A 13,125-nucleotide genomic window follows, 5' to 3' on the forward strand; every position below is an offset into this window, starting at 1 on the left:
TCAATTTGATCTGGAGTACATCTCCTTCAACTGGATCAAGGTTTAGCTGTTTAGTCTGGACCGCATCTGTAATTTTGGCTTGGACAAAACTGGAAAGTCCAAAAGTCTTATGAATAACACGGTCTAAACTTACTACACTTTTTCACGTTTTCATTTATTTCTTTCTGTACTGATGTCGACGTAAAGAACTTTGTAACCTCTGTTAAAAAATGTGATATCTAAACAACGTTTTACTTAGTTGTATAGACTGTGCCTTAAACGTATTAAACATTGTGTTTTGATGGACAGTTCAATCTGTAGTAGATTAAATTGTAAAGCAACGTGTAAAAGGCAAAATTCAATGTGGGTGAATGCTGTTTTAGTAGAGGTCGATGTGTTTTTCTACCTGAAATGAACAGGTAGTTTTTCTTGGTTTCTGTTGCTTTTTGGACAACAAAAATATAATTTTGTGTGATGGAGGAAAATGGGAATTGTGTTGTTTCCTCTTGTCAGTTTGATGACGTTATGAGAATGAGGGCAAAGCAACAACTCAAGTGAGTCATCATTTCTCAACCTACGTAGTTCTCAACTTTCTCGGTGAATCATCGGAGCCCTCAGCAGGCAGACGGCCGTCAGGTAAATGTGAGGAAGGAAAAAAGTCTTTTTTACTCATGTACAGCAAAGACTTGATGGCACTATGAACAAATAATAACTTGATGGTCCAACAATCCTCTCAACTCCCCACCAAGAACTTTATCTTCCTTCATCACCGCTTGAGTTCCAATGCTGGTCATGATGCATGAAAACAAAGCAGAGGACTGTTTTGCTCTGTTCCTGAGTTGTTCCTTGGTTGAAGCAACAATTTTACAGCCGTAACGTGACTTAAATGCTCTATGAAATGTTTGTGCACCTGACGCTGAATTAGTTGGCGTGACTGTTGTTTCGCTTTTTGATCAATCTTTAGTTTCCGTAGCAACACTAACAGTTACTGTTTTGACAAAAGCCTGATCACACTTACTACCAGCCAATCACTGAGATGATCTGATTGGCTCCTTCACCTTCATCTCCGACTGTGTTGAACTATGAATTCTGAGCTGCGTTCACCGTCGCCCTGCCAGATGCTGTAAACGTAAATGAAGCTGGTGTCCAGTCAACAGATCACCTCAGGGCCTGTTTGGGTCTCTTCGGGTCTTTGAACATGAAATCTGAGCAGACGATGGTCGAATCAGGAGATAAAAAGATGCTCCAGATGACTTCGATCTTCCTCCACTGTTTCGGGGTTTTTTGGGGTGAAATGCAGCACAACAAAGGGGGGAAAATTAAAAACGTTCTTTTGATCTTCAGCCTGGAAGGGGTGTAAGAACTCATCAGCACTGTTGACACCACTTGAACTTCAGCACTCAGAGGTGATAAATACATGATGTCAGATCATACTGCACATTTCATCAGGCTGTGATATTTATGGTTAACAGCCTTTCAAAAATAAAGAACTGAAGACGTTTTTCAGTCAAAGTTTCCACATTCTCTGGATGTTTTAAAACTTTTTCCCACCACTTTTGTTTTTAGAAAGTTTGGTGGGAGCATTAAAACAGCCTTTTCTGATGAAACAAAAAGGATCTTACTCTTTAACAAAAAGGTCTGTCTCTGCGGGGATCCTTTTCATAATGTTGTCAGAGACTTAGAATAACAATTTGAGCCCGTCAGTGGCAAAAACAAACACTTGTAGTGGACATACTTTGCAGTTGTTTCCTGGGTAAATTATATCTTTCTCAGTATGGGACCAATTTCAAAAACTGTTGTCTCCATTAGTCACTAAAATACAAAAACACAGGAAAATAGGATCCAGGTTGACTAATATTGCACTGCGCTGCACGCTTTAAGATCACACAGTAGAAGAAGTTTAATAATGAAGTTTGAAAGGGGTGAGTGTACAGGAGAGACACAAAATGGGATTACAGCGAGAGGAAGGTGGGGAAGAAATAACATAAAAGACATAAATACAACAACGTTCAAGACATAACAAGAAAACAACAATGAAAAAGATATAAAAAGATGAAAACAATGTAGAAGACTTAAGAGGACGAAAAAACAACGCAACAGACGTAAGACAAAAACAATGGAACAAGACATATCAAACTGAAAGCAACAGAAGATGAGAACGATGTAACGAGAAGAAAATGTTCAAAAACAATGAAAAAGATGTAAGACGACACAGACAGAGAGGGGGAGGTGAGATTCAGCTGGTTTTTAACTATACTTTGAATATATTCCCTAGCCTGTACTTTTTTTACTTTATACTTGAGTAAAGACGATGAATGAGTACTTCTACTTTTATTATATATATATATATATATTTTTTTACACAATTATCTGTACTTCTCCTTGAGTAAAGGATTGTGCACCTCTGCTGCTCAGCATGCTAACATCAGTCGATATCTCTGCAATACAACAGACAGACAGTTTGACATGACATCAAACCTGTTTCTTCACATTCTGTTGATAGTTTGTTCATTTTTTGAATGTTTTAACTTAAAGTTGAGGCCGTATCTTACATATTGCACCTTTAAAAACAAGGAATTTCACCAGCTTAATCAAAACAAAAAGTTACATAACACTGTTTTTCTTTACAGGCACCTAAAACCTCAGAATCTGAACCTGCTGTATGTTGCAGATGAAACAGAAATTCAGAGCAAACCTGCAGGAGGCAGGAAGATGATGATGAGGAGGAAGACAAGGAGGAGGCGAGGGGAGTTATGAGTCTGTTTTCATTATTTGTGATGGAAAATGAGCTACGGAAGCGAAAATCCTTTTTTTTTTTCAACTTCACTTTGCTGTGTTTGTTTACAGTAAAGTCGAAGCGCAGTCGGCTCGGTTTCGCAGCTTCACAGCCTCAGGTGCAAACAGACACAGCGTTAACATGTTCAGCTTAAACTCTACGGGTCACATCTGCGTCCGCTGCTAATGGCTGCCAACAGCTCAGCTTCTCTGGTTAGCAACAGGCTGACATGAGGTAAAAATGCACACTCAGACTGACGATGCCAGGTCAGATGTTAATGAGTCTACATGCAGACGAAACGACAAGTTTAACTTTTAAAAGCAATGCTGTGACTGCAGCGTGGAAATGCACCTTCATCTGCACACCTGCACTCAGCAGGAGATTCATGTCGAAACACAAACAGGTGGTAGCATCCATCCACACTGACTCATTCAGTCATTTGTTCCACTTTTGTTCTACAGTTCCCCTCCCTGAGCTTCAGTTTTGACTGTGATAACCTTGTTGAGAACTTTTGCAGAGGAGAATAAACTTTACATGAATGTCCAATCAACAGCTTTAATGACAGTGGACCGGCTGAACCTCAGACCTGAATCAGCTCAGATGGACTGTAATTTCGTGTTCCAGACGCACCGGACTAAACACCGGCTGTGAGTTTTCGAGGGTAAAAAGCCATAATTTCATGAAGTAACAATCTGGAAAACAAGAAAAGTTTGTCAATGTTGTTGATAAAAGCTTGTGAAAATATGTATAATTTCCCTGCTGCCTGGTCAATCTGTCTGTTTGCTTTAATGAACAGATTCGGTCCTTGTTTATGAAGCACAGCCTGATTTTTTCCTCACATCGATCCTCTTTCTTTAAATTGTGCAGAGATCAGATTAATAACAAACAATTTTCATGTATAAATTACAAGTGTATCCAGTTACTGCAGCTCTCCACACTGTCAACAAACCTAACTTATCGACCTGAGATGTTCTATTAAACAGAGCTGCGTGCTGGAGTTTAATCCCAAAGAGATTCTGAGTGCACAACAACACTAGTTGGATCACTGGCTCCCAGCCGAGGTCCCAACCATCAATAGGGGTCGCCAAAGCTTCACAGGGAGTCACGAGGCCTTCTCGATTTTAAAAGAGGTAAGAATACTTATTGGAAAATTAAACATCCTTAGTATTTCATTAATTTCTGTAAGGAAAAATAAATTAAACCATTTTTCAGAATAAGGGTACAGCCTTGTCCATCATTAGAAAAATACAGTTATAAAACCTAAGAGCTCATAGTAAAATGAGAGGAAAATACTAAATGAAAATGTTTTCAAGGTTTAGATCATCATTTTAGATAAAAAGTAAAAAAAAAAAAAAAAGTCTAGTATAAAAAATACAAAGGTAAAAGTATAAAAAGTTCCTAAATATATCAGAAAAGCTCATCTCTGATCAATATTCACAGGAAATAATCTGCTAAAATTCATCCACACGTCCCACACATTATTGGTTCACTCTTTGGGTTAACTGTGCATTTTATCAGTTGTTCTGTTCTGTTATGCATTAAATATAACTTGATATATCCATAAAATATGACACAGGCGTCATCAGTTTCCTCAATGATAGAAAAGGGCTCCCTGAAGCAAAAAGGTTGGAAACTTTTTGTTTAACATCTGGCAGCTGCTGCATTAAGCCTCCCGACTGTGACCCACTGTGCTTTCTAAGAGTCATGTGGGGATACTGAACTCTTCAACTCTACTGTAACCTGGACTGGCAGCAGGAGCACCACTGTACTTTGCTCTCAGACAGCCTCTTCTGATGGGAAACCAAAGTTATATAACCCAAATATTGCTTTTTCCACACCAGCCAGACTAGTTTTGAATGACTCACCATCAAGACATTTTACCTCACAGAACAGAGGAGTTGATGCTGGATCGGTTAGTTTGTTTGTGTTGTGTGTCTCTTGACTTGATGAAACTTCCTCCACAGCCACAACTGACATAACTGCTGCATCCATAAACACATGCTAAAAACTGTTCAGCATACTTTGGTGTAAATAAACAGCAGTGTATGTGTCTTCTTAAGCACTGGTCAGTGTCACTTCCCTGCTGGTTGGAGATGTGTAACCATGGTAACCAGTGCTAACCATGGACCAACTTAAAAAATATATCATGGCTAAGCAAAGTGGAAACTCACTCATATTTCAATTGAAACATTACTGACATTACAGAGAGCAGCACTGGTCGCTATCCACCTCTCTCTGTTGTGTTGTTGTCATCATCCCCACTGCATTGCATTGTGGGACATTTATGCCAGCATAATATTCAATGCTTGTATACTGTAATATTTCTGCAGAACCATGATATACTGTTCCAGGGAACTAAAAAGCATGTTAGTATGGAACTGTTCTCCACATGATGAGTAAAGTATAATGTCTACAAATCAGTGGAATGTCCCTTTAAATAAGGTTTTGAATACAGGGCTTTTACTTGCAGCATTTTTAAAGTGTGGCATTAGTACTTTAACTTCAATAAAGAATCAGAATAGTTCTTCCCCCCTGACAAAATGTATGACGCTTTATAAACTTACGTTATACTTTATGTAAATCATGTTTCAACTTTTGAACACTTCAGAACTTTTCTCTACAGAATTACAAAACACACAACCGCCTCTGTTGAAACAAGAGTCAGGGTCAGTGTGATGTTCAGTTACAACAGGAGGGTGAAATGTTCGACACACTGAGAGCCCATAGTTTAGACAAGAGACTTTTTCAGTTGCATTAAACACTTGAACTCAGAAACTAAGGTGTCATTTCTTTATGGAGAAATATTCACGTTGAGAGCTTTTCTTTCTTTCTTTTTTTTTTTTTTTTTTTTGCTAAACTGCCAACCCTCTAACTTTGTAACAACATCAGCTCTGATACTTCAACCCATTCACTCCAGGGTCTGTTAAATTACCCATCATTTGCATCTTTTCTCCTCCTGTTCCAAAGCGTTGATTTGACATGATCAATCTTTTCATGTGCCTCCTTGAGATTAATAATCAGCCATGTGTGAGAAGCTCATGAAGGTTGAATGAGCAATTAACACCGTGCTGCTGAGGAGAGGCGGCCATGTTGAGTTGACTCAGTCATCTCAATGGGAGGGAGCTTATAAGACAGAATACAACATGTTCTCCACTAATGATCTGCAGACACAGCCTGATGAGGTCAATCAGTTTAAAGACCGGGGGGGGGCGTTAAAAATGTTTATTAGTTGGTTCAGGGCTTCATGTTTTTGCTGAAAGCTGTGGCCTCTGCATTTAACAACTGTAACTACGTCTATACAGGTTTTAATGCCAGTCTTGTCTCCTCCAAAGTATACTATAATGTATATATAATCTGCTTAGCAAAGTTAGTACTATCAGTAAATACACTTTAAAGAAACGTACGCATGTCCATTTTCAATGAGACTCAAAATAATGAAATGAGACCTCAACTGCAATTGAGGCAGATAGTTTTAGCCGCTTCGCTAAAGTAGCTAATTGGCACTGTTAGCTACCATTAGCAGGCAATAGAACTGGGCTCAGCAGCCTCCAACTAAAGATGACTGGACACCAGGACAAACACAGTCACAGACACCTACAGGGAGCAGCACTGAGGTCATCTGACAGGGGGTATAGAGCATATTCAGCACTGCTGGCTACTGTAAATCAATTAATCTTTGTCCGTGACAAGTCCCTTCCTCCCTATGGATCGGTATCATTTAGATAATGCTACCGATGCCTAAATGGTGACTGAATTGATACTTCTTTTTTTTTTAAAGAGACACAAAATGAAGGAGAAGTTATTTTAAAGACCACTTACAAGTGTATCCTGTGTGTCACCAGATGCTTCCCCCCTTTACACGCAATAGTTTTAAAACATCTGTTGCACATCTCACCAGATGTTGGAATCCTTCTGAGTGAAGTATAGCCACACTTTAGACCATTTAGCTTGACTGTTAACTGTGGTTATGGCAGCAATGAGCTAACAGAAGGCTAATGTCACATCAGCTGCTGACAGAGCCATGTACAGTGAGTGCTACTGCAGCGTTACCCAAGCAGCTTTGCTGATGCACTTGCAACATCTGCACCACAATCTGCGTCCATATTGGCAGCATGTTTTGGTACCCAGTCCTATCCATAGCTGCCTGTTTTTCGGGAAATATGTAAATATGCGTAAACAATAAGCACTTCGCTAGCCCTTTCATGGGAACCTAAAGTCCTGTTTAACAACCCTGACACAGGCATAGAGAAAGTGCACTAAAATTCAGATCCATTTTGGTTATATTCACCTCTAAAAGTCAAATTTAGTTCACAGACCCCTGTGTTTCAATTGACCTATCTTGGAATGGTAATAAAAGTGAAACATAATTTGTGTAACTCCAACATTTAATCCTGCTTACAGCCAAACAAACAAACAACCAAACCGAATAAATAACCTCTTTGCAAGACTGCAACTACCGATCAATTTCAGAGTTGATTAATTGATTGACTAATAGATTAATAGTGGCTTTAAAATATCAGAAAATGGTGAAAAATATCAGTGTTTCCCAGAGCTTAAGATGACGTCCTCAAGTGACTATTTTACTCACAACCCCAAGATATTCAGTTTATGGTCATAAAGGACTAAAAAAACTGAAAAATATTCACATTTGAGAAGCTAAAATCAGAGAAAAGTTACTCGAACCAATTAATCCATTATCAAAATAGCTGGAGATTAATTTAATAATCAATTACTCATTGCAGCTCTACCTCTTTGGCAATGAAGCTACATGTTTTTATTGTCCAGATTCACCCACATAGGGGTGCTGTCGAGCTCCTTTCCTGTTCATCAGCAGCAAAAAAGACGGTTGGACATGTGGTGTGTACAGACATAAAGATCTCAGGTTTAATAACTTCATCTAACTGTGCATGTATTCTACTGTTTAATTAGAATTTATTCATGTTTTATGTTTAAACTGCTGAATCACATTTTACAGCTGCGATGACCAGATTTCTCCTCAGGGATCAATAAAAACTATCACCTCCTCCTGATGGAGCGGGGTCACAGCTGCACACTGTGAAGTCTCTAAAAAGCTGAAGACCATAAAGTTGATTCTGCTGGACTCGACTCTGCTGTCCTCAGTGTTCACAGTGACCTCAGAGATCATAAAGACTAAATGAACTTCCTCCTTCAGTCCAACCCATGAAGACTCCAGAGAGCAGCTTGCTCATTATATACTGTCCCATCATGACTGGTCCCGGCACACTCAGGCTGTGTGTGTCACAGATTACTCTGGTGTGACTGATTTATCATGGCTCCTGTACAACAGATTATTTTATGTCATATTGAGTAGAATTTGGAACCGCATATATCCATGGATCCTTGAATACTAAACACAGGCGCTGTATGTAAGCCAATTTAACAATGCATGTGAACTTATTTTGCAAAAAAAACAAAAATACAATTTAATACTTCTTGTCGTCTATACCACCGACTTCTGTGTAACTGAGTTAATTCGCTCTAAACCGGTCAATGGAAACACGCCTGATTTACATTTTCTTTTTGTTTCTTTTTTGTGTCATTTCAAAAATTCTTTAAATGCACTTATATGCAAACAATGCAAGTACCTGTGCATGTAACAAACAATTCAGAATCATACCCGACATACATACACACATGGGCCCACAAAATATTGTGATACAAGCAGCATAATATTTTAACCATGTAATTAGTCAAATAGTAACACATTATCTGTATTTGAACCTGTAAAGCCAGTCTAAATTAAAGTTGTGTGACTGTTAAAGATAGTGAAAATAAACCGAGAGGTTAAGACAAGGATAAAATACTGCAGTTTCTCACCTGACTTGGAAAGACTGAGATGTATTCCACTGCAAAAAGTGATGTTTGACTAAGTTTTGACTCTGACAAGAAGTGAAGTTTGTGGAGCAGTGTCATCAGGGGACAGCGGCAGGAAACAAATAACAATTCAGCTGCTGCTCATGTCTGTTCAGAGTGAATTATCTGCTCATATCTGAATAATGTGTTTGAATTTGTTTACATCACTCGCAGCTGCAGGCTCCAGCAAACTCTTAATGTCAGGGTGTGTGTGTTTGTGTAATGTCCTTACCGTATAGCGTGGTCCATGCGTGACACAGTGAGATACGCTGCCAGGTTGGCGGTGTACGACGAACACACGATGAGCGTGAAGAGCCACCAGCTGCCCATGACGATCCTCAGAGCCACAGAACCGACCACACCATCCCCACCTACACACACACAAAACACCGAAACACACACACACGGATGACTATCACCTCCAGGTCATTACTCAAAAGCTGCTACGTGTTGAGTATCCACTTTGCGATCTCGCAGCTGTTAATGGACACATGCTGAGGGGATCAGACCTGCGACCTCTCAGTTACGGGTCGCTCTCAGTGACCAGGAGGAGCCCACCTGCCGCCTCACTCAAACAGCAGGTGAAAGCGGTGCTTTATCATAGCGAGCAGAGCGGCTGCACGGCTGCATCTAATCACAGCCCGTTAGGCCTAAAAGGTTTCCCAGGCAACCTGCCAGACCATAATAGATGCAGCTGGGTGCCTCTGCTGGGAAAGAGTGTGTGTGTGTGTGTGTGTGTGTGTGTGTGTGTGTGTGTGTGTGTGTGTGTGTGTGTGTGTGTTCATGCTGGAATATGTTTATCAGAATGTGTTTGTGGACGTGGACAAACATGTTTTTAGATATCACTGTGTGTGTTGTTCTATCTTTGTGAGGACAGATCAGACATTTTAGACTTTTTGGAGACTAATGATATATATATATTTTTAATTAAAGGAGAAATCTGTAATATATTTACTGTCACAAATCATAAAAAGACCACAGTGCATGAACTGAAATACTCAACACTACAGCTGCAGTATCCTCCTTTGAAATCTCCATTCTGGGCCAGAATAACTGTTTTGTATGTCTGTTTCACATTAATAAACATTCAAATTAATGCAGAATTTTCACCAAATGAGTTAGTGTCTGTTTATGCATCTTAAGAAATAATTAATAATCTATAGAAGGCATAGATTTTTATAACTGTTAAACTTAGCAAAATATTAATGGAGTTTGGCAGGCAGTGAGACAGCCAGCTACTTAACATCCTGTGCTCCTGCAGTGCTCCTGCAGCCTGCCTGTCACTACTATGTCTGGGGAGGATGAGTCGGGGGGGTTCAACCACAGCTCGTATATTAAACCAGATTATATCCTATTTCATGTAATTATATCCTATTTAATTTAATTTAATTTATTACGAATAGAACATGTGCATCAGTCACAGTCAAGCTGTCTTTGGAAAATAAGCACATTTCCAGAAAGTTATATTTTCAGAATGGTCGGTTTAAGGACATTTTTAATAAGTGATTAAGTAAAGACATATTAAACAACGAGGACACCTCTGTAAAGTGAAAATATTTCTAAAAAGTAAGGAAATTATTTATGAAAAGTAAAGTTTTGGAAAGTGAGGACACATGCGGTTAAGACATTTCAAATAACAAGGACATTCTTTATTTCTGGAGAACATTTCTAATCTAAGTCAAACATCCCTCTGTCCCTCAACCAAACTCCTTTGGTAGAAACAGTAATTTTACCTTGCAGAACAGGGAGTTATTATTTGTGCTACTGTGTGACTTTCATGAATCCAAAGTAACTTTTTAAAATAATGAGGTCACACAGTAACATAACAAACTAACAGATTGAGGCAGTGGTAGATCAGCAACGGCCGTGTTCTGAGAGATAAAATTACTGGTTTTATCTGATTGCTTTGGAGAGAAAGATATTTATCTTATATAAAAGTGGTTGGCTGTCTGATAGCAAAGTGGAGAAAATACTGATATTGATCTTTTTTTTGTGTTTTTTTGTGAAATCTGCTGTCCACAGCAGGACATTGCTTAGCTTCCTACACCAGCACCCCTGCTGCTTCTCTAAACTGAGGGCGTCCCCGCTGCCATTTACTGTAGGTAATACATTGACTATGAAAAGTCTGAACTATCCCCTAAAGTACCAAAAGTAAAAGTCCTCCTTATGCAGTGTCTAATTTCAGAGTAATATATATTAGATTACTGGATTACAGTGTAAGTAATTAATGATGAATAAATGCCTTAAAATTAAATAAATGTTGTAGCTGGTAAAAATGGAGCTCATTTTTTATTCTGCTGTGTAGCTTGTGAATTTCCCTCAAGTCATTAATAAAGTTTTATCTTGTATTAACCTATTACTCATTCTTGAGAATTGGAACAAAACCAAACTTTGTGAGGGGATTTTGAATTTTACTCTTCAGTTATGCTGGAAAATATATTTTAGAAGATCAAACTCTTGGCTATTAAACCTTGTAATGAGCCAACCTCTTCATAATTGTTTTTTTTATTAAATGCAAATGGAAAAGCTGACAGAGTTGACAAAATGATCAAAATACACATTTTTAAACCATAATTCTTATTTAGCTTTGATTTAGACGGGCTACAGGGTCGACATGTTGAGACACGTCTGATAGAAATATTACTGAATGAATGAATTTATCTAAAAATAGAAAGTTCACCAGTGCTTCAGCGCTATTCCCGCCTTTTTTTACACCCAGGAAGTGAGACGGGGTCCTCAGGGTATAGCTGACCCTTTTTATGCCTGATTAAATCTGTAACAATCTGACAGAAATCTTTAGAGGACCAACATTTATATTAAAAAATATATATTCTAAAACAAAGATGACATTTTAACACCCATGTTATCAGTGGTTATCATTATTTTTAGACTCTGAAGTTGTGAATTCTTGTCTGGGACAAGACTGTTTTCTGGGACAGTCTGAGTTTAGAAAATAAAAAAGTACATTTATATTTATTTCATATATGAAACCCAAAAGAACACATGTCCCAATTCTTAAGAATGGGTGATGTAATAATACATAATTCATTTTAATTAACCTGAATAACCGAAGTAATTAGTTGAAACTGAACCTATATTCAACTTCAAATTTTTATTGAATTAAAAGTGAGTCTATCAAGTCAAAATTGCACATTTCATACAAGTGTAATGTGATTCAATTATCAGAATTTCATCTGTCATTCATAGCAACACAGCTTTATTAAATACTCAATTCTGATTGGTCAATTTACAGCATTCTGTGATGTCATATTCTGTTTGTGTCAATAAAGCTATTTGAATTTGTTGCTATAGAAACGCGGAATGTCTTTGATCTTCAAGACATCAAAGGCAAAAAGCTGTGATGTCAGAGTCTGGAACCCTCCCATGTTAGAACCTTCCTGTACACACGACAGACAGAATCACAGCCGCGTTTCACAACAACACAAGTGTCCCGTTCCACCGTCGAGTCGAGTTTATTGCGTCTACAGACAAACACACAACCACAGTACAGACAACACCAGTCTATCACTGAAACCCAACAGTCTTAAAGAGACTACTCCATCTTTTACAGACACTAAAAGTCCACAACAGATACATGCCTTCAATAAACAACAGCAGTGTATCACAGACATCTACAGTTGATAACAGACAACCACAGTATTCAAGAAACACTTCCATGGAGCCAAGAGACCCCACACACAATCCAGGGTACAACCCTGAAAATCCTCGTCAAGACCGTCCAAGAGTCTTCGTCAACTATAAACTGAAGATAAGCCAATTGGAGCAGCTCTTGGAGATTAAAGCGGAAAATTACCGCACTCAAAATCAAAAGCACCAAAGGATCATCAGATCACAGAGGGCAGAAATACGCTCTCTCCACATGGACCTTGTTTCCAAAATGGATGAGTTGGATAATATCAGGTACAACAAGCATGAGGAGAAGCAAAATTTTGAAGCAACACTGAAGAAGGAGAAGCAAAAGTTCTCAGAGCTGAAAGATCAGATGCTCAAAGTCCAGGAAGAGAAGCAGAGGAGTGTTGCACTGCAGAATGAGTTGCAGCAGAAGGTAGAGCAGCTGCAGACAGAGAATGCAAAACTGCAACTCTGTGGAAAATGTGAAAAATATGAAGAGCTAATAGACAAAGAGAAGGATGAGAAGGACCGTCTTTCTCAAGAGCTCAACAAGGCCAAAAATGAGCTGCTGAGCATCGAAGCTGACAGTCTTCGAACCTACAAATCTTGCCTTCAACAGTCCGTCGATATGCGGTATAAGTTCATGGCAGAGCTTGCTGAGACAAACCTGAGCTGGAAGATGAAAGTCAATAAGGTGCGGGCAGAGAAAAAAGAACTTCAGGAGCTCTGTCTGAAACTGAACCACACAAATAAAGGTTTCCCGTGCAACAAGACCAATGTTAAGACTAAACAGACAAAAGCAGAGAAAAAGATCCAGAAGAAACGTCAAAGAATTATAAAGAAAAAGAAGAATAAGCAAAACA

General features: G+C 38.7%; 1 protein-coding gene across 2 annotated transcripts in view; it reads right to left on the reverse strand.

The window, feature by feature from the left end:
• The window catches only part of LOC146311513 (glutamate receptor ionotropic, delta-1-like), a 679,669-nt gene that overhangs the window by 39,274 nt on the left and 627,270 nt on the right, over positions 1–13,125 (reverse strand). For both annotated transcript variants that reach the window (XM_084740789.1, XM_084740790.1), the window contains exon 13: positions 8,862–9,000. In XM_084740789.1, coding sequence (XP_084596915.1) covers positions 8,862–9,000 — 139 coding nt within the window. The remainder of the gene's footprint in view (positions 1–8,861; positions 9,001–13,125) is intronic.

The sequence above is a fragment of the Lutjanus erythropterus genome, chromosome 17, assembly GCF_056507025.1.
Source record: "Lutjanus erythropterus isolate fLutEry1 chromosome 17, fLutEry1.hap2, whole genome shotgun sequence".
In the NCBI taxonomy this organism is placed as follows: domain Eukaryota; kingdom Metazoa; phylum Chordata; class Actinopteri; order Lutjaniformes; family Lutjanidae; genus Lutjanus; species Lutjanus erythropterus.